Raw genomic sequence first — 22,042 nt, forward strand, 5'->3', positions numbered from 1 at the left:
AGAACAGAACCAAGGGGCTTTTCAGCAGGAACTGATGTGATTTCCTCACACAAAAGAGAACTGCGGGTGCTTCTTTCTCAATGTGTGCGGTTGTTATGCTTTGCCTTTGTTTGGAATATGTGAAGAAATCGCGAGAGACAGTTCCTGTTCAGCTCCATCCAAGATCGCAAGAAACTGCAGAGAATTGAAGATGCAGCCCAGACCAAACCAACCTCCCTTCCACTGACTCCATTTACACATCCCGCTGTCTCAGCGAGGCCACCAGCATAATCAAGGACTAGTCTCAACCAGGCCACTCCCTCATCTCCCCTCTCCCATCTGGCAAAAGGTATAGAAGTGTGAAAACACACATGTCCAGATTCAGGGACTGTTTCTTCCCAACAGTTATCAGGCAACTGAACCATCCTACCAACAGTCCTGAGCTATTATCTGTCTCACTGGAGACTCTTGGACAATCTTTGGTCAGACTTTACTGGACTTTATCTTGCACTAAACGTTATTCCCTGTATCATGTATCTGTACACTGTGGATCACACTATTGTAATCATGTATTGTCTTTCCGCTGACTGGTTAGCACTCAGCAAACTCTTCGGTACCAGTATCTCGGTACGTGTGACAATAAACTAAACCAAACTACTCAGCATTCATTATGTGTCTACACATGGACTATGGCATTGAAGGTTCCCGATGTGTCACAGAGAACCAGTGGAGATTATCAACCGGTGAGGATTCTTTACTGCAGGATTCATCACCTTTACTTTAATTTATTTAAAGATTTTACTTTAGAGATGCAGCACAGAAGCAGGCCCTTCGGCCCACATAGTCCGTGCTGACCAGCGACCATCCCGTACACTAACCTACACACACTAGGGACAATTTTACAATTTACCGAAGCCAATTAAACTACAAAACCCGTACGTCTTTGGAGTGTGGGAGGAAACCGGAACTCCCGGAGAAAACCCACGCGGTCACAAGGAGAATGTGCAAAGTGTACATACAGCACCCGTGGTCAGGGTGGAACGCGGGTCTCTGGTGGCAACCTTACGCCACTGTGCCACGACTATGCCTCTAATATCGTCAAGACCAGGCCCTTCGGCCCATAATGTCTGTGTCAAATATGTTATCAGCCAACTGAACCGTCATATCTTCAACCAGAGAGCGGTCCTGACCTCCCATCGCCCTCTTTGGAGGTCTTTCAACTATCTTTAACGGACTTCAATGTTATATCTTACACTAAATGTTCTACCCTTTATCCTTTATCTGCGCACTGTGAACGTGTTGATTGTAATCATGTAATCAGCTGCGAGGACAAACACACGAACATCAGCGTTCTGGAGGAAGCCAACATTAGCAGCATCAGCACCACAATAATGCAGCACCAGCTCCGATGGACTAGGCCATGTCATCCGCATGTCCAACACGCGTCTCCCTAAACAGATCCTGTCCTCTCAACTGAAGGAAGTGCAGTGAGCCCCCGGTGGGCCAAAGCAACGCTTCAAGGACAACATCAAGAACGGTCTGAAGGAATTCCACATCACGTCGAGCAACTGGGAGCACGTTGCACTGGACAGGCGCTCCTGGGGGAAATCCGTGCGGGAAGGAGCCGCACGTCACGAGACGGAACGACGCCGTATCGCAGAGACAAAGCGGCAGCACCGCAAGGAGAGAGAGAGAGAGGAGGGGGCTCAACCACTGCCAACCACCGCCAGTCTCCCCTGCCCACGTTGCACCAAGGTGTGTGGATCGCGCATCGACCTCGACAGACCCACAAGTAAATGACCCTATGGTCTCTACTCATACAGTCGTACTCGCTTCGAGTGACTGCCGATGATGAACCATGTATAGTCTTTCCTTTGCCTGCACAGCACGCAACAAAAGCTTTACACGTGGCAATAATAAACTAAACTAAAAGATGACGCTTTATTCCATAATAATTCAAATAATAGACATAAACTTGCACCACTGAGAGCGGCCGCTGCTCTGATCTCATTCCCAACCCCGTACCTGTTTATCGATGAACTCACGGGTATCTCTCTCAAGGTGATCCTCGTAGAGGTTTGTTGTCAGGTTCATGAGTCCAATCCGCGAGAGTCCGAAGTCGGTCAGCTTGATATGACCCATGGCGGTGATCAGCAGGCTGGAAGCACATCAATAGTGTGGTCATTAGTGGTGTAATAGTGCTCCTCAACTTACAATGGGGTTACGCTCCGATAAACCCATCGGAAAAATGAAAATATCGTGCGTGGAAATGCATTTAGATACACCTGATCACGTGGCCGGGAGCGAGCTGCGGGTCGATGCCGACGCCTAGCGTTTGCACCATTGTAAAGTCGGAATATCGTACGGCGAAGCATCGTTAGTCAGGGAGCACCTGTACAAGGCAACTGGGATGTGCCATGCGGGACAGAAGGCTCCCGGGGTGCACCTCGGAACCTAACAACCCGGAGGGCCAAGAGCAACCCAAGGGAGGGCCGCAGGGAGCCGCCAAAATCAAAGAGGGACCCGGCAGGGGGGCTACGGAGAACAAAGGTCATAGCCTCGGGATAATGGGGCGCTCTTTTAGGGAGGAGATGAGGAGGAACTTCTTTAGTCAGAGGGTAGTTAATCTGTTGAACTCATTGTCGCAGAGGGCAATGGAAGCCAAGTCAGAGGATATTTTTAAGGCAGGGATAGACAAGTTCTCGATTAGAACAGGTGTCAAGGGTCATGGGGTGAAGGCAGGAAAATGGGATTAGGTGGCAGAGATCAGCCATGATTGAATGGTGGCGTAGACTCGATGGGCCGAATGGCCTAATTCTACTCCTATAATTTTGTGAACAAAGAGGGACCTAGTGGAGACTGCCGAGATCAAAGAGGGACCTGGCGGGGGGGGAGGGCTCCTGCAGCCACAGGCTGGTTTGTTGCTGCGAGAAGATAAGACTGTACTAAGAATTTTTGAAACTTTAACAGTAACATCGAGTATACTACTGAGGTGAAGCCTGCTGTAATGATTTTACTGGGTTGTATGCAAAAGCAAAGAATTTCACTGTACCTAGGTATGCCTGACAACAAAGTATTATTGAATTGAATTGAAACATTCAGTCAGAACAATGATCAGTGGTGAAGTTCTGACTGTCTACCCAGTTGTCCAGCAGCCAGGGTGGAGTGAACAGTCTCCAGTAGCAGGGGAGGGGTGACCAGTCATCTAACGCCAGTGATCAAACAGGAATACAAGGAAAAGCCTCGGAAAAAACCTAAGGTTACAAATGATGAAGGTTGAGAATGAAACAATCTGGTACATATACTTCTGGAAAGGATAAGTAAAATAGAAAGTGAGGAGGGTAGTAATAAAGTGTGGAAGGTAGTTAGTTGAAGGGAATGTCCTGAGTCCTTAAATTCACATGCAGAGACAACTTTTATGTAGTTGTGTGTCTTGTTGCTTTTTATTTTAGTATGGCTGTATGGTAATTCGACTTTCACTTGACCCTTAATTGATACAGCGGCAAAAGTGAGGAAGGGTCTCCACCCAAAACGTCACCCATTCCTTCTCTCCTGAGATGCTGCCTGACCTCCTGAGATGCTGCCTGGCCTCCTGAGATGCTGCCTGACCTCCTGAGATGCTGCCTGGCCTCCTGAGATGCTGCCTGGCCTCCTGAGATGCTGCCTGATCTCCTGAGATGCTGCCTGACCCGCTGAGTTACTCCAGCATTTTGTGATACCTTCATTGGTACACGTGACAATAAACTGACTTTGAAACCTTGGTGAGCACGCAAGTAAACTCTACTCAGTCTGATGACGTTCCGGGGCTCAAGCGTGACTGTACTTACTTGTCTGGTTTGAGGTCCCGGTGAACAATGCCGTAGTTATGGAGATATTCCAAGGCCAGAACTGTTTCTGCAAAGTACATTCGGCTCATATCAACAGGCAGGGCACCAATATTCTTCAGGAGGTTTGCACAGTCTCCACCTAAACGGATGAAGCACAGATAGTCAGATCAAGTGGCCCAGTGGTAGTTACTGCCTTACAGCTCCGGGGTTCGATCCTGACTACAGCCGCTGCATGCCCGTGCGGAGTTTGCATGTTCTCCCTGTGACCGCGTGGGTTTGCTCCGGGTGCTCTGGTCTCCTCCCACAGACCAAGGACATGCAGGTTTGTAGGTTAATTGGCTTCTGTAAAATTGTCCCTAGTGCCTGGGATAGAACTCGCTTACAGAGATAGAACTACTAGTGCACAGTTAATCGTTGGTCAAGGGCCTCTTCCATGCTGTCTCTCCAAAGTAAGTGCTGTAGCCTTCCTTATCCCTAGTATTGCCAACTATCCTAGTCTCAGCTACTCCCACTCCCTCGATCAGGCAATACTCAACTCACAATCCCCTGCGAGGCCCCATTTCCTTGGCGTCAGCTTGCCCCCACTCCCACATATTGCCCACACCTCACTAGCCTGCATATGCTCTGTCAGTTGATCATCAACATCCTGATGGACAGGTAGCAGCATGTGAGGCTGGGAAAGCACATCTCGGACCCGCAGACCCTCAGCATAGGAGCACCGCAAGGCTGCGTACACTCCCCTCTCCTTTACTCTCTCCACACCAACGACTGCACCTCCACAGACTCCTCTGTCAAGCTCCTCAAGTTTGTGGATGACACCACCCTGATTGGACTCATCCAGGATGGGGAGGAATCTGCCTACAGAGGGGAAGTGACACAGCTGGCGTCCTGGTGCCATCGCAACAACCTGGAGCTCAATGCTCTCAAGACAGTGGAACTAACTGTAGACTTTCGAGGAGATCCCCCTCCCCTCCCCCCACTCACCATCAACAACACCATAAGTCACATCTGTGGAGTCATTTAAGTTCCTTGGACCTTATCATCTCCAGGGACCTTAAATGGGGGGCCACCATCAACTCCACAGTCAAAAAGGCCCAACAGAGGATGTACTTCCTCCGGCAACTGAAGAAACACAATCTGCCACGGGCAATGATGGTCCAATTCTATACTGCTATCATTGAGTCCGTCCTCACCTTCTCCATCATGGTCTGGTTTGGCTCAGCCGCCAAGCACGACATCCGGAGGCTGCAACGGATCGTTCGCACAGCTGAGAAGGTTGTTGGCTGCAACCTTCCCCCCATTGACGAACTGTACACTGCAAGGGCCAGGAAGCGAGCGGGCAAGATCATCTCTGGCCCCTCTCACCCTGGCCACAAGCTCTTCGAAGCACTTCCCTCTGGAAGGCGACTCCGGACTGTCAAAGCAGCCACAGCCAGACATAAAAACAGCTTTTTTTCCACGAGTGGTAGTTCTACTACGGTAGTCTCTTTTTTGCTCTGGTTTATTTTCACCCACATGTAATGGTGTATCCTTATCGTTTTGATGTGGTTATGCTTTATTCTTAATTGTTAACTGTATGTTTGTGTTGTCATTTGTGAGCAGAGCACCAAGGCACATTCCTTGTATGTGCACATACTTGGCCAATAAACTCATTCACTCATTCATTCATTCATTCATTCATTCATTCATTCATTCATGCTGCCTCATCTCCAGTCAGTTACACTGCAGGCCCAGCTTCCTCACACTGCGCTCCCCTTACCCTCTTGCACTGGTGACATCGTCAGTGCACCCAGATGCCCAGGCCTCAGATTCAATGCCAACCCTGGGACCCGTGGATGCCAAGACTACAGTCCAGAGATCAGGAACCTGCAATCGCAATTCTAGAGGTGACAACATGCAGTCACAACTTTCAGTTTAGTTTAGAGATACAGCGCGGAAACAGGTCCTTCGGCCCACCGAGTTGAATTGAATTGAATTGTATGCTTTATAGTCACGTGTGACAAGTCGCAGTGAAATTGTTCGCTTACGTACCCAAGGTATGCAATAGTTGCCACATAAAGGGCGCTGACAAAGTTACAAAGTATCCCATGCCAGATCCTCCCTTGTTCTCCCTCCCCCCCCCCCCCCCCCCCCTCACGGCGGTCCCCCCACGCATTCTGACACAACACAACTCCCAGAAATGAAGCAGTCAAATGAAGAACCATACCCCGTCCACATGCTCAGCCTGACAGAGCCAGCAAGCACGAGCTCTTACCTTCCACGTACTCCATCACCATGCACAGATGCCGCCTGGTTTCGAAGGAACAGTACATGCTGACCACGAACGGGTTCTCGGCAAAGGTTAGGATGTCCCGCTCGACAAACACCTGCTCGATCTGGTTCCTCAGGATCAGGTTGTGCTTGTTCACCTTCTTCATGGCAAACCGCTGTCTTGTTTCCGTATGTCGGACCAGGTACACGGCCCTTGGGACAGAAACACGCAGTCACAAACACGTTGACCGCAACCCGCTGCCGGTGAAGAGAAAGGAACGAATAAAGGAACGAAGAAGGATGGTTGTGCATCCGACCTACCCGTACGCCCCATTGCTGATCAGTTTAATCGTCTCAAAATCACTCTCCGTGGGCTTTCTGCGCAGTGGAATCGATCCAGCTCGCTGCGGAGAAGATAATACTCCGTGAATCAAAAGTTACCATTCTTCCCATACTAAACATGGAATATGGAACAGTAGAGCACAAGAGTGAGCCCTGGGGCCCACAATGTTTGTGCCGAACATGACCTCAATTGAAACTGATCTCGTCTGCCTGTACTTGATCCATTTCCCACTAATCCCTGCACTTCCCTGTGCATCTATAAAAGCCTCTTAAAAGCTACTACCATATCTGCCACCACCACCACCACCACCACCCCCGGCATTCGAGGCTCCCACCACTCTAAGAAACTTGCCCCACACATCTCCTTCAAATTTTTACCCCATCACCTTAAAACTATGCCCTCTAGTCTTTGATTTTGAAGGAACACTGCATGCTGACCACGAACGGGTTCTCAGCGAGTGTTAGGATGTCAAAGACATTTGCACCCTGGGAGAAAGGTTCTGACTGTCTACCCTGTCTATGCCCCATCATCATTTTATATGCTTTTATCGTCTCCCCTTAACTTCTGACACTCCAGAAAAAAACAATTCCATTTTATAAAACTTCTGGTCGCTGAAACCCTCTAACCCAGGCAGCATTCTCATAAACCTCCTCCGCACCCTCCCCGAAACTTCCTCATCCTTCCTGTAATGGGGCGTGGACCCAGAACATAGTCAGGTGTTTGACAGCACTGGGCCTGTACTCGCTGGAGTTTAGTTTTGAGGGGGGGGGGGGGGGACCTCATTGAAACTTACAGAAGTTACGAGGGTGACTCTGGGAAGAACTGACAAAGACAGACTTTGCTGTGCCACTTAAGAGTCACGCGGCACGGAAACAGGCTCTTCAGCCCCACTCGTCCGTGCCGACCCAAGATGCTCCAGCTAAGCTAGCCCCAAAGGCCCGTGTTTGGTCCATATCCCTCTAAACTTTTCCTATCCATGTATCTGCCCAGGTATCTCTATATACTGTTATGGTATCGTTATTTTAGCACCCATTTCCTCGTAAAAAAATGAATGGAACAAAAGTATTTCTGCATACTTACATCCTGAGACTCATCGGTGTTTGGGGAGATGGCGGAACCATCATCCAGCTGAACCATGTCTGAGAAAACAATCAATTTTGGACACAGAATTAAACTCAGTCCGGTTCACACTCACCAAATCCACAGAGTCATGCACGATTGAATCTAGGCAGTGAAGTACAGGGCTCATGGTGTTAGTGGAGAGATATTATTATAAACAAGCGTCAGAAACACAAGGCAAATAGATTACCATGGAGTGGATCCTTTGTCAACCCCAGCTGGCTGATGATGTACCGAGGAATGTCAGTCTTGATGCCTTGTCCAATTTTTGCGTGCCCCTCCGCTGCCTCCAGCAAATGGTAAAACTCCTCAGGGTCAAATTCCTGTCACCAAAATCACACGACAATTGTTAGTTAGTTGGTGACCAAAGCAGTGGTGGTCAAGACAAGGCGAGGGTCATGGATGGTATAACATTCCTACCACAACCAGAGAGCAGTGCTGAACTACTATCAAGATTCAAGATAGCTTTATTTGTCATCCAAATTGGACGAAATTCAGTCACCCACAGTCCAACAATAAAAGCATTAAAATAGGCAGATTACACAATAAAGCATTAAAATAGGCAAATTACACAACCCCCAAAAACACACAAAAAAAGAAACATCCATCAAAGAAACATCCATCACAGTGAGTCTCCTCCAGTCCTCTCCTCGCTGTGATGGAAGGCCACAATGTCTTTTCTCCACCTCATTGGTGACCCGGACTATCCTTGATCGGACTTTGCTGGCTTTACTTTGCACTCAAAGTTATTCCCTCATCGTGCATCTACAAATTATAAATGGCTCGATCGTAATCATGTCATGTCCTTCTGCCGACCAACAAAACAAAAGCTGCCGGCAACAAAAACAAAAGTTGCACGCAACAAAAGCTTTTCGTTGTACCCCGGTAAAATTAGACTGTGTTTGGTAACGGGCGGCACGGACACGATGGGCCGAAGGGCCTCTTTCTGTGCTGTAGGACTCTATGACGTGGCAATAAACTAAACTAACTAACTAACGTTGATGGTCTCTTCAGGGTAACAGGCCCGAACGACCCTGCCTGACCCATGCATGGCTCCAGATCAGGCAACGAGGTTGAATCTTCACTACATCTTCAGTTCAAGGATAATGAGGGATGGACAATCTGGAAAGAGTTTAGAGAAGATTTACGAGGATGATGCCAAGGCTTGGGTGAGGTTGAGAGCTGTAGGGTGAGGTTGAGCAGGCGAGGACTCTATTCCTTGGAGCGCAGGAGGATGAGGGGTGATCTTATGGAGGCACAGGTACAAGGTGAGGGGTAGAGGTGTATAAAATCACGAGAGGAATAGATCAGGTAGACGCACCTAGGGAATCGAGAACCAGAGAACATAGGTTTATGGTGAGGTGGGGAAGGATGTAATAGGGGCCCGACGGGTAACTTTTTCACATAGAGGGTGGTGGGTGTATGGAACGAACTGCCGGAGGGGGTAGTTGAGGCAGTTACTATCGCAATGTTTTAAGAAACATTCAAACAGGTACATGGATAAGACAGGTTTAGAGGGATATGGGCCAAACGCAGGCAGGTGCGATTAGTGTAGATGAGATACGTTGGCCGGTGTGGGCAAGTTGGGCTGAAGGGCATGTTTTCACGCCGTAAGACTCAATGGCAATAAATGCCAACATGGCCAGAGATCAAGACATCCAGGAAATCAATTTAAAGAATTTTTTTTTTACTGTATAATGAATTTCAGAATCTCCAGATATTAAGGATAATAGTTACTCCTTCTCTAAATGTCCATTCATTCTTTACTCAAGGTGAGAGCACTCTGTGCAAGTTTACAAAGTCACTTTGTTCAGTGTGAGGATCACTCTACTTGCAACTGTGTAAAGGTACAGTTGACTTTGGGCTAGAGTTAGTCCCTGTGTGATCGCACGGAGGCACTGGTTATTCAGAGTGAGGATCATTCATTGCAACTGAACTGGGCAGCACAGTGGCACAGCCGGTAGGGCTACCGCCTCGGTGCCTGAGATCCGGATTCGATACAGACCTCGGGTGCTGTCTGTGTGGAGTTTGCTCGTTCTCCCCGTGACCACGTGGGTTTCCACCAGGGGTTCCGGTTTCCTTCCACATCCCCAAAGACATTCGAGCTTGTAAATTACCCCCAAGTGCGTAGGGGGTTATGCAAAAGTGGGATAATGGCGATGCTGGCTTGAAGGGCCGAATAGCCTACTCCTGCACCTATTGTCTATAACATGAAACTAGTGAGTACAGGTGATCAATGGTCAGCGTGCACTTGGGAGGCTGGAGAGCCTGTTTCCAGGTTGCATGCTATAAACTAAACTAAACTTGGAGACTATTTTTGGGGAACCTGTATTGGGTATGACAACTGCAAATCACTACATTTTCAAGTGGTGGTTGATCTCTATGTAACTCTGTTTTGACTTGCTGTTTACTCAGGGTAACATCCCTTATGCAGCACCAGTACAGAGTCCGTTTAGTCTGAGTGGGACCGTCGGTGTAAATGTGTGGAGATAATGTTAATTCAAGGCAAGGGTCACTCACAGTGCAACTAAGACAAAGTGGCTGTTCATTCAGGGTGAAGGTCAGTCTGTGTAATTATACAAAGGCACTGTTCATCCCGAGTGAGGGTCGGTCACTCATGGTGCATCTGTACAACGTTACTGTTCATTCAGGACGAGGGTGCAGAGATACAGTTAATTCAGGGTGAGCATCCCTCACAGTGTAATTCTACAGAACCACTGTTTCTTTCTGTGCTGGGGAGTGCATATTCCAGGGGGTGTCTCTTTCTTTCGTTTAGTTTAGATTAGAGATACAGCGCGGAAACAGGCCCACCGAGTCCGCGCCGACCAGCGATCCCCGTACATTAACACTACCTTACACACACGAGGGACAATTTACATTCATACCCACGCCAATTAGCCCACAAACCTGTACGTTTTTGGAGTGTGGAAGTTAAACGGAAGATGTCGGAGAAAACCCACGCGGTCACGGGAAGAACATAGAAACTCCGAACAGGCAGCACCCAAGGTCGGGATCGAACGCGAGTCCCTGGCGCTATAAGCGCTGTAAGGCAGCAACTCTACCGCTGCGCCACCGTGCCGTTGTGTCGTTTCCCAAGGATTGCCCGCGAGACACTCACCAGACACTCGAGCAGGCGGGCTGGTCGGGCAATGATCATCAGCAGCTTCCTCACCAGCTGAGTAATGAACCGCACCTCCTCACTGTCTGAGCGATCAAAGGCCTGGAGAGACAACCAGAGAGCAGCAGTCAGAGCAAAGCGCAGCACGAGCGACTCGGGGGATGACGCGAGAGGGAACACAAAGCGCAGCACGAGCGACTCGGGGATGAAGCGAGAGGGAACATAAAGCACAGCACGAGCGACTGGGGGGATGACGCGAGAGGGAACACAAAGCGCAGCACGAGCGACTCGGGGGATGACGCGAGATGGAACACAAAGCACAGCAGGAGCGACTCGGGGGATGAAGCGAGAGGGAACATAAAGCACAGCGAGGGAAGAGTGAGAATTCACCGCCTGCCTTCCACTCAATCTGTACAGCCAGTTCTGCTTTATTCCATACCGTGAAGTGGATATAACACGATTGCTGAATCAGGGAACACTATTTGTATGACTCAAGTCAAAATGATTATAACCTAATTTTGATCAGGAACTAAAGAATCACTTAAAAAGTACTTTGCAAATTGACAAGCAATTTTTAAAAAAAGCTGTCTTACAAAAAAAAAAAATCTAGGGAAACAAAGATGGCTTCTATGTAACCTCCCTGCAGTAATCAAGACGCCATTGTTGCTCAAGAACACATTCTGTCAGTTTCACTGCACGTGGCCACTGAAATTGAGGTGATTGTTTCGATGAGAAATGCAGGCAATGATAGGCTATTAAACAATGTAATATACAGCTTTTAGTAATTTTAGTTTGCCCTGAGAAAAAAATCGTGAATCTATGAAATCCTTTCATTTTAAAAATCCTGTGGTGGGAAAAAAAATGGTACTGTGAATCTGACGTTCTCTAGCCCCTCACCCCTTTTCCCTTTCAACAGATGTTTCACTGACGCGATTTTCTAGAAAATGAGGTTTCTTAGGAACGCATTGTGGCAGATCTACCTGTAGTGTAGTTAGTGATCGCTCTGCATAGACCTCTAACTCTGGAGGTGATCTGAGCCTGGGCTGCAGACTGGCAAGTCAAGCTGCCATCTCACAACTGTCTGCAAGCTTATGCTTGCAAAGTCTTGAGTGGCACTGGATCCCAGCTGACAGGATGCTAGGATCAGGAGTCAGAGTTTAGTTTAAGTTATGGAAAGAACTGCAGATCTGGTTTAATATTAAAGTAACTCAGCGGGGGAAGGCAGCATCTCTGGAGAGAAGGAATGGGTGACGTTTCGGGTCGAGACCCTTCTTCAGACTGACGAAGGGCAGCACGGTGGGCGCAGCGGTAGAGTTGCTGCCTTACAGCGAATGCAGCGCCGGAGACTCGGGTTCGATCCTGACTATGGGCGCCGTCTGTACGGAGTTTGTACGTTCTCCCCGTGACCTGCGTGGGTTTTCTCCGAGATCTTCGGTTTCCTCCCACACTCCAAAGACGTACAGGTATGTAGGTTAATTGACTGGGTAAATGTTAAAATTGTCCCTAGTGTGTGTAGGATAGTGTTAATGTGCGGGGATCGCTGGGCGGCGCGGACTCAGTGGGCCGAAGGGCCTGTTTCCGTGCTGTATCTCTAAATCTAAATCTAAAAAATCTAAAGTCACCCATTCCTTATCTCCAGAGATGCTGTCTGACCCGCTGAGTTACTCCAGCATTTTGTGTCTACCTTTAGTTTAGGTTAGTTTAGAGATACAGTGGCCCATCGAGTCCGCACCGACCAGCGATCTGCGCACACTAACATTATCCTACACACACTTGGAACAATTTACAATCTTTACCGAAACCAATTAACCTACCACCCAGTACGTGTTTGGAGTGTGGGCGGAAACCGAAGATCTCGGAGAAAACCCACAAAGTCACAAGGAGAACGTACAAACTCCGTACAGACAGCACTCGTAGTTGGGATCGAACTCGGGTCTTTGGTGCTGTAAGGCAGCAACTCTACCGCTGCGCCAACGTGCTGCCTGTTAAGCGTATTAAGGCCGTTATCATTACATCAGAGTTACGGGCTGATTAGTCAATTCCATTTGCAAAGAGCAGCCAAACTTACATGTGGCAAGATCCAGAGAAGACCGAGGCCTGGCAACTGACATTTGTGCCACAACAATGACCATCTCCAACAAGAGAGTGATTACCTTCCCGTGACATACAATGGCGTTATAATCACCGAGTCCCCACCATTAACATTCAGGGAGCCATCAGTCAACAGTCACAAATTGACCAGGCGCATAAATACCACGGCTAGACATTGAGGGGCCGAGTCCGGTGGGAACAATCATCAAACTAGAGAAGGAATATCACCCCTGTGACCACAAGAGTGGCAAGAGTGCTTGGTTTAAGGATAGTTGCAAACATTACTAAACGTGACACGTCTATATGGGGCATGTTGGTCAACATGGGCAACTTGGGCCGAAGGGCCTGTTTTCACACTTTATGACTTTAATGGATGGGCACTGGGGGTTTGAGCTGCGGGTCAGGGTTGTGGGAGGTTGCAAAGGATTGGGAGGTGTGGGATTTCTCAGGTGGTAGATGGGGTGGGTGTATAGGTTTGTCAGGGTGTAGTTGTATGGGGTGGGGTGGGGTGGGTTTATAGGTTTGTCAGGATGTAGTTGTATGGGGTGGGGTGGGTTTATAGGTTTGTGAGGGTGTGGTTGCTCAGGGTGGGGTGGGTTTATAAGTGTAGTTGTGCTGGGATTGTGCAGGGTGGGGTGGGTTTATAGGTGTGTGAGGGTGTAGTTGTACTGGGTGGGGTGGGTTTATAAGTGTAGTTGTGCTGGGATTGTGCAGGGTGGGGTGGGTTTATAGGTGTGTGAGGGTGTAGTTATACAGGATGGGGTGGGTTTATAAGTGTGTGAGTGTGGTTGTACAGGATGGGGTAGGTTTATAGGTGTGTGAAGGTGTGGTTGTACAGGAGGGGGTGTGTTTATAAGTGTGTAGTTGTACTGGGTGAGGTGGGTTTATAGGTTTCTTAGGGTGTAGTTGTATGGGGTGGGGTGGGTTTATAGGTGTGTATGGGTGTAGTTGTACTGGGTAGGGTGGGTCTATAGTTGTGTATGAGTGTGGCTGTTCTGAGTGGGGTGTGTTTATAGGTGTGTATGGGTGTGGCTGTACTGAGTGGGGTGGTTCTATAGGTGTGTGATGGTGTGGCTGTACTGGGTGGGGTGGGTCTATAGGTGTGTGATGGTGTGGCTGTACTGGGTGGGGTGGGTCTATAGGTGTGTTCACCCTACATTGTTATTGTATACAGTGGTTGTCTGGGTGGATCACACACCACGTACAGGTGGGCCGGGTCGGGACTCACGTCGTGCAGCAACTTCTCCAGGTTGTCCTGCAACTCCAGGAAGTAGCGTGACGTGATGAGGGCTTCGCGCGACTTGTCCAGGCAGTCCCGGGCCAGCTCGATGATCTGATGGCGGATGAATCCCAGCACCCCGTCCGCCAAGGGCAGCACAGCTTTGGACGAGAAGCTGCTGATGATCTCTTGCAGCCGCTCCTCCATCTGAGCAGTCGCCTGCAGTCAACAGAGGGAATAAAGCAGTTTGGTTAGTGAAGATGATACTAAGAGGTGAGACCACTACTGAAGCCAATATGGCAGTGCAAGGATACGAACCAGGAGCAGAAGTCTAGATTATCGTTTTGTGTTACAACGCAGAAACGGGCCCTTCAGCCCATCGAATCCGCAGCGGCCAGCGATCCCCCAGTACACGAGCGCTATCCTACACACTAGGGACAAATGAGTGTCTGTGGCCAGTGATGTACTGCAGGGACCCATGCTGGAACTTTTATTGTGTAGGAACTGCAGATGCTGGTTTAAACCGAAGATAGACACGAAGATAGCACCACTGCGGCACGGTGGCGCAGCGGTAGAGTTGCTGCCTTACAGCGAATGCAGCGCCGGAGACTCGGGTTCGATCCTGACTATGGGTGCTGTACTGTACGGAGTTTGTACGTTCACCCCGTGACCTGCGTGGGTTTTCTCCGAGATCTTCGGTTTCCTCCCACACTCCAAAGACGTACTGGTTTGTAGGTTAATTGGCTGGGCAAATGTAAAGATTGTCCCTAGTGGGTGTAGGATAGTGTTAATGTGCGGGGATCGCTGGGCGGTGCCGGTGGGCCGAAGGGCCTGTTCTGCACTGTATCTCTAAATCTAAAAAAAAATCTAAATCTAAATCTAAAATAAATGCTGGAGTAACTCAGCGGGACAGGGAGTATCTGTGGAGAAAAGGAATGGGTGACGTTTTGGGGGAGACCCTTCTTCAGATTTTTATTGTTATGTATATTATCAAGATGGGATGTGATTGTAGAAGTGTGATCAGTAAGCTTGCAAACATGAAATGCTGGTGTAGCTGAGAGTGAAGAGGATAGTATTTGGCCACAGGATGAATTTGGAAAGATTGGCATAACAATGGAAGATGAAATACAACCCTGAGATTTTTGAAGTCATTCATTTGTCATTATGAAATATTTAGGGCCCTGGATGTAATGAGGAACAGAGTGTCCTTGATAAGCACAGGTTATGAAAGCATACAAGATACTTGACTTGAACACAAAGTGCTGGAGTAACTCAGCGGGTTAGGCAGCATCTCTGGAGGACATGCACAGGTGATGTTTTGGGTTGGGTCCCTTCTTTAGAAGGTCTCAACCCGAAACATTGGACCCACTGAGTTACTCCAGCATTTTGTGTTTTATGCAAGATTCCAGCATCTGCAGTTCCTTGTGTCTACAAGATACTTGCCTTCATTAGTTGGGGTGTACATGAGTAGGAAGGTAATGGCACAACTATATTAGATATTTTTCAAAAACTATCTGTTTTTATTTTGGATTTCAGCATATGTTTTTTCTTTCATTTTATATTAAATGTTAGTTAAGCCACTGCTGAACTATCATGTGCAATTAGCTTAGAGATACAGCGTGGAAACAGGCACTTTGGCCCACTGTGTCCATGCCAACCAGCTATCATCTGTTCACTAGTTTTATCCTACACACTAGGAACATTTTACAGAGGCCAATTAACCTACAAACCCGCACGTCTTTGGGATGTGGGAGGAATCCGGAGATCCCGGTGGGAAGTCCATGCAGTCACAGGGAGAATATGCAAACTCCACCCAGATAGCACCCGTAGTCAGGATTGAAGCCCGGGTCTCTGGCGCTGTGAGGCAGCAGCTCCACTGCTGTGCTGCCCTGTGTGCAATTGTGGTCACTATCTTATAGCAAGAATGCAGTTAGAGCAGCAAGCGTACACAGAGAATAATGCAGGATGTTGCTTAGGATGGAGTGTTTCAGATTTAGATTTAGAGATACAGCGCAGAAACAGGCCCTTCGGCCCACCGGGTCCACGCCGCCCAGCGATCCCCGCACATTAACACCATCCTACACCCACTAGGGATGATTTAAAAAAAAACATTTGCCCAGCCAATTAACCTACAAACCCGTACGTCTTTGGAGTGTGGGAGGAAAGCGGAGATCCCGGAGAAAACCCACGCAGGTCACGGGGAGAACGTACAAACTCCAAACAGTACAGCACCCGTAGTCAGGATCGAACCCGAGTCTCCGGCGCTGCATTCGCTGTAAGGCAGCAACTCTACCGCTGCGCCACCGTGGTTCCGGCAAGGAGCGGGAACGGAATGAGATTTGTTTTGTTTGTTTTCCCAGGAACAGAGAAGGCAGAGGGAGGGCCTGACCGAGGGAGGGCCTGACCGAGGGAGGGCCTGACTGAAGGGCCTGACCGAGGGGGGGCCTGACCGAGGGGGGGCCTGACCGAGGGAGGGCCTGACCGAGGGAGGGCCTGACTGAAGGGCCTGACCGAGGGAGGGCCTGACCGAGGGAGGGCCTGACTGAAGGGCCTGACCGAGGGGGGGCCTGACCGAGGGGGGCCCTGACCGAGGGAGGGCCTGACTGAGGTGTATCCAATAAAAGCATGAAGGCCATTGGTAGGGTAAATACTGAGGTACTTTTCCTCTTAGGAAAGGTATCCATAACAAAAGATTATAGGCTTAAGGTAAGGAATAGGAGATTTAAAGGGGATTTGAAGAAGTCAATGTACTTCAGAATGTTACATATTTAATTACAGTGACTTCCTCTATCTAATTCCCAATGATTCAATCATTCATCATCGGAAACTCCCTTGATCCCCGGAACCAATCTTGTCAACTTTCTCTGTACTGCCTCCTTGGCAGCTATATTTACACGAATAATCCCAGGAATTAGGTTAACATATGATGAGCGTTCGTCGGCACTGGGCCTGCACTCGCTGGAGTTTAGAAGAATGAAGGGGGACCTCATTGAAACATACAGAATAGTGAAAAGGCTTGGATAGAGTGGATGTGGAGAGGATATTTCCACTAGTGGGAGAGTCTAGGATCAGAGGTCGTAGCCCCAGAATTAAAGGACCTTCTTTTAGGAAGGAGATGAGGAGAAATGTCTTTAGTCAGAGGGTGGTGAAGCTGTGGAATTCTTTGCCACAGAGAAGGCTGTGGAGGCCAAGTCAGTGGATATATTTAAAGTGGAGATATAGATTCTTGATTAGTACAGGTGTCAGAGGTTATGGGGAGAAGGCAGGAGAATGGGGTTAGGAGGGAGAGATAGATCAGTCATGATTGAATGGCGGAGTAGGCTTAGACAATAGACAATAGGTGCAGGAGGAGGCCATTCGGCCCTTCGAACCAGAACCGCCATTCAATATGATCATGGCTGATCATTCTCAATCAGTACCCCGTTCCTGCCTTCTCCCCATACCCCCTGACTCCGCTATCCTTAAGAGCTCTATCTAGCTCTCTCTTGAATGCATTCAGAGAATTGGCCTCCACTGCCTTCTGAGGCAGAGAATTCCACAGATTCACAACTCTCTGACTGAAAAAGTTTTTCCTCATCTCAGTTCTAAATGGCCTACCCCTTATTCTTAAACTGTGGCCCCTTGTTCTGGACTCCCCCAACATTGGGAACATGTTTCCTGCCTCTAACGTGTCCAACCCTTTAATAATCTTATACGTTTCGATAAGATCTCCTCTCATCCTTCTAAATTCCAGTGTAAACAAGCCTAGTCGCTTGATGGGCCGAATGGCCTAATTCTACTCCTATACATTATGATCTTATATTCTTCCTTAAATAAGGAAAATGCAGTGTTGTAGGGAGTGTTCTGAACAAAGCTCTGAAAAACCGTGATGGAGAATAGCCATTTAGTTTTAGTGATATTGTTTGAAAAATAATTTTTGGAAGGTGACAGGGAGGATCATTTCCCAGTGACATGCGATCCGATGCATTAATTGAGAGGGTAGCTAGGGCCCTTCAATGGGACTCGTGCAGATCTGTAGTGGAATTTTAGATTTGTTTTGTCTATTGTCACTTGTACTGAGATACAGTGCAGAGCTTGTGTTGCATGCTAACCTGTCGGCAAAAAGACAATACACGATTACAATCGTGCCGCCCAAAGTGCACAGATAGATTGAGAAGAGCACAGTTAAAGTAAGAAATGCTGCTGCTGCTGGAGTAGAGATGATTAAGAGTGCAGCGATTGTCATGCGTGATTGCCGATCCACCTCTGTGACCTGCACACAAAGACTCGCCTGGCTTGGCCGCCATCTTGGATCATGTCCCATGCTCAGTTATAGACAATAGGTGCAGGAGGAGGACATTCGGCCCTTCGAGCCAGCACCGCCATTCAATGTGATCATGGCTGATCATTCTCAATCAGTACCCCGTTCCTGCCTTCTCCCCATACCCCCTGACTCCGCTATCCTTAAGAGCTCTATCTAGCTCTCTCTTGAATGCATTCAGTGAATTGGCCTCCACTGCCTTCTGAGGCAGAGAATTCCACAGATTCACAACTCTCTGACTGAAAATGTTTTTCCTCATCTCAGTTCTAAATGGCCTACCCCTTATTCATAAACTGTGGCCCCTTGTTCTGGACTCCCCCAACATTGGGAACACGTTTCCTGCCTCTAACGTGTCCAACCCCTTAATAATCTTATACGTTTCGATAAGATCTCCTCTCATCCTTCTAAATTCCATTGTATACAAGTGTATGGGCTAAGCAGGTCATCTTCAGAGTGAGTATGCAATCCATGGGCGGCACGGTAGCGCAGCGGTAGAGTTGCTGCTTTACAGCGAATGCAGTGCCGGAGACTCAGGTTCGATCCTGACTACGGGTGCTGCACTGTAAGGAGTTTGTACATTCTCCCCGTGACCTGCGTGAGTTTTCTCCGAGATCTTCGGTTTCCTCCCACACTCCAAAGACGTACGGGTATGTAGGTTAATTGGCTGGGTAAATGTAAAAATTGTCCCTAGTGGGTGTAGGATAGTGTTAATGTACGGGGATCGCTGGGCGGCACGGACTTGGTGGGCCGAAAAGGCCTGTTTCCGGCTGTATATATATGATATGATAAATGCGGCACTGGCGCAGTGGTAGAACTGCTGCCTTACAGCACCGGTGATCAAAGTTCAAACCTGACTACTGGTGCTTGTCTGTACGTTCTACCCATGGTTTTTTCCGGGATCTTCGGTTTCCTCCCACGCTCCAAAGATGTGCAGGTTTGTAGGTTAATTGGCATGATATAATTGTAAACTGTCCCCAGTGTGTGTAGGATGGTGTTAAGTGTACAGGAATCGCCGGTCGGTGCGGGCTCGGTGGGCCGAAGGGTCTGTTTCCGCGCTGTATCTCTAAACTAAACTAAACCTATGTGAAGCAAGAACTGTGGGTGGCAAGGATATCACAGGACGTACCTTAGGAAACCGCTCCTTGTAGACATGGTTCATCATCACGATCTCATTGTCGAAAGAAAGTGATGAGCGTCCAGGGCTACTAGGGATAATAAAAGGCATTATCAATATTACTGGCATTACCCAAGATCATTTACATTAATACAAGTTAAATTATTGTAATTTAGTTTCGTTTACCGAGGTAAAGTGAAAAACATTTTCGTTGCGTGCTATCCAGTCAGCGAAATGGCTACACATGATCACATGACTACACATGATCACATGGCTACACATGATCACATGGCTACACATGATCACATGGCTACACATGATCACAGCCACAGTGTACAGATACAAGGTAATGGGTATAACGTTTAGTACAAGATAAAGTCCAGTAAAGTCCGATTAAAGATATAGAGAAAAAGGAAATGCAGATGCTGATTTGTACCTAAGACAGACACAAAGTGCTGGAATAACTCAGCGGGTTAGGCAGCATCTCTGGAGTAAAAGATGGGTGTTGTTCCGGGTCAGGACCATTCTTCAGATGCCACCCATCTTTTTTCTCCAGAGATGCTGCCTGACCTGCCGAGTTACTCCAGCACTTTGTGACTACCTTTCTGATTAAAGATAATTTGAGGTCTCCAATTAGGTAGAGGGGAGCTGGTGAGAGGATGGTTCAGTTGCCTGATAACAGCGAGGAAAATAAACGTCCCCGAATCTAGAGGCATGCCTTTTCAAACTTCTGTACCTCTTGCCTGATGGGAGAGGGAATGACAGGGGTGGGACAGGTACTTGATTATGCTAGTGGCATTGCCGAGGCAGCATTAAGTGTAGATGGAATCACTGGAAGGGAGGTTGGTTTGCGTGATGGTCTGGGCTGCGTCCACGACTCTCTGCAATTTCTCGCGGTCGTGGGTGGGGTTGTTCCCAAAGCATGCTGTGATGCATTCCGATAAAATGCTTTCTACGGCACATCTGTGGACGTTGGTGCCGGGTTGTTGGGGACATGCCGAACTTCCCAAGTCTTCTAAGGAAGCGGAGGCGTTTGTAATGGTAATTATAGACACTAATAAATCTGATTAGCATCGGTGGTATCACTGATATCGGCCTTCTACGCCCGCACCTCCAGACTCAGGAACAGCTTCATCCCCAGGGCCATAGCTGCTATGAACCGGTCCTGCTGAGCCGGATGGTCACATCGCACAGTGAACCGGCACAGATCTACTTGCACTTTATTCTGTTTTAAAACTGTTCTAATAAAGTTTCATTGGGTTGTTTAAATTAATACTGACTAGCTAATTAATTTATTGCATCGTATGGGAGGCGCATTCCCAATCTCGTTGTACCCCTGGGTACAATGACAATAAAGATATATTGTATTGTATTGTATTGTATTGTATTAGCGATAGGGGAGATACCTGTCCCTCCGTCCTTTACTCTGGACCACCCCGCTGACGTCTGCCCCTCTTACCTGAGGCTCCTGGATCGAGGGCGTGTGGTGGGTGACTGCGACCCGTCATCGTCAGCGACGCTGTCCGTGCTGCGGAAGTGCTTGCAGAGCGTCCGCAACTCCTCTGCCGTGGGCTGGAATGGCAGCTGATGCAGCCGCTCCTGAGAGGAGGAGGAGGACTGTCGGAAACACAAAACCCTTCTCGTGAGACTTCGGTCTGAGCTAAGGCACCCGCCACGTGGACCATCTCGGCCTCTGGTTCACCCAAGAACCTTCTCCCAACCCTCGCCCACTTTCCCCACACCCTTCCCACACTCCCCCAAAGCCCTCAATCCCCCCCCCCCCCCCCCCAACAGCACTCTCCCTTTAACCCACTCTCTCCCATTCAATAGACAATAGATGCAGGAGGCCATTCGGCCCTTCGAGCCAGCACCGCCATTCAATGTGATCATGGCTGATCATTCTCAATCAGTACCCCGTTCCTGCCTTTTCCCCATACCCCCTGACTCTGCTATCCTTAAGAGCTCTATTCACCTGCACACGTTTCCACCGCTGCACTACCACACCTGCTCTCACTCCCCACCCTCTCCCTGTCCCCACCGCACGTTGGGAGGGGTTGGGAAACAGTGGCACGGCTGGTAAAGCCGCTGCCTCGCAGCTCCAGAGACCCGGGTTCGATCCTGACCTCGGGTGCTGCCTGTACGGAGCCTGCACGGACTCCCTGTGACCCCGTGGGACTCCTCCAGGCGCACCCACCACGTTCCCTCCCACGTCCCAAAGACATGCAGGTTTGGTCTCTGTAAGTTGCTCCCTTGTGTCCAGGGAGTGGATGGGAACGTGGGATAACACAGAACTAGTGTGAACGGGTGATCGGTGGTCGGCACGGACTTAGTGGGCCTGTTTCCATGCTGTGTCTCCGCGCTAAACTAAACTCTCCATCAATCCTGGTGGGAGGACTCACCGATACGGTGGAGCTTGGAGTGTTGGTTCCATATCCTGAGGATGGGAGAGAGGCCAAGGACCAGCGGCGACCATCCACCCTGTGATGGAAAAATCAGCACAGCGTGATCCCACTACCACCAGGAAAAAACAAACTCCAATGGCTACAATGGTACTTTATCATTACTATGGTACTTTAGTGTCAAATGGACCCAAGTTACAGTGAAATTCATGTTTGTATACAGCCCAGTATCACTATACATAAGCACTTGGACACTTCTTAGATAAGCATCTCAGATACAGTA

At 48.7% G+C, this 22,042-nt stretch overlaps 1 protein-coding gene across 2 annotated transcripts in view; it reads right to left on the reverse strand.

Annotated features, from left to right (window-relative positions):
• LOC144607109 (microtubule-associated serine/threonine-protein kinase 3-like) overlaps positions 1-22,042 on the reverse strand; it is a 60,985-nt gene that overhangs the window by 27,252 nt on the left and 11,691 nt on the right. The window contains exons 4-14 of one of the 2 annotated variants that reach the window (XM_078423721.1): positions 21,760-21,838; positions 20,820-20,977; positions 19,373-19,448; positions 13,956-14,165; positions 10,637-10,738; positions 7,709-7,841; positions 7,480-7,538; positions 6,378-6,460; positions 6,061-6,269; positions 3,807-3,945; positions 2,005-2,137 (exon numbers count right to left, since the gene is read on the reverse strand). In XM_078423721.1, coding sequence (XP_078279847.1) covers positions 2,005-2,137; positions 3,807-3,945; positions 6,061-6,269; positions 6,378-6,460; positions 7,480-7,538; positions 7,709-7,841; positions 10,637-10,738; positions 13,956-14,165; positions 19,373-19,448; positions 20,820-20,977; positions 21,760-21,838 — 1,381 coding nt within the window. Of the gene's footprint in view, positions 1-2,004; positions 2,138-3,806; positions 3,946-6,060; positions 6,270-6,377; positions 6,461-7,479; positions 7,539-7,708; positions 7,842-10,636; positions 10,739-13,955; positions 14,166-19,372; positions 19,452-20,819; positions 20,978-21,759; positions 21,839-22,042 lie in introns of both variants that reach the window. The other variant, XM_078423719.1, reaches the window with a different exon arrangement.

This window comes from Rhinoraja longicauda, chromosome 28, assembly GCF_053455715.1.
Source record: "Rhinoraja longicauda isolate Sanriku21f chromosome 28, sRhiLon1.1, whole genome shotgun sequence".
NCBI classification, from domain to species: Eukaryota; Metazoa; Chordata; class Chondrichthyes; order Rajiformes; family Arhynchobatidae; genus Rhinoraja; species Rhinoraja longicauda.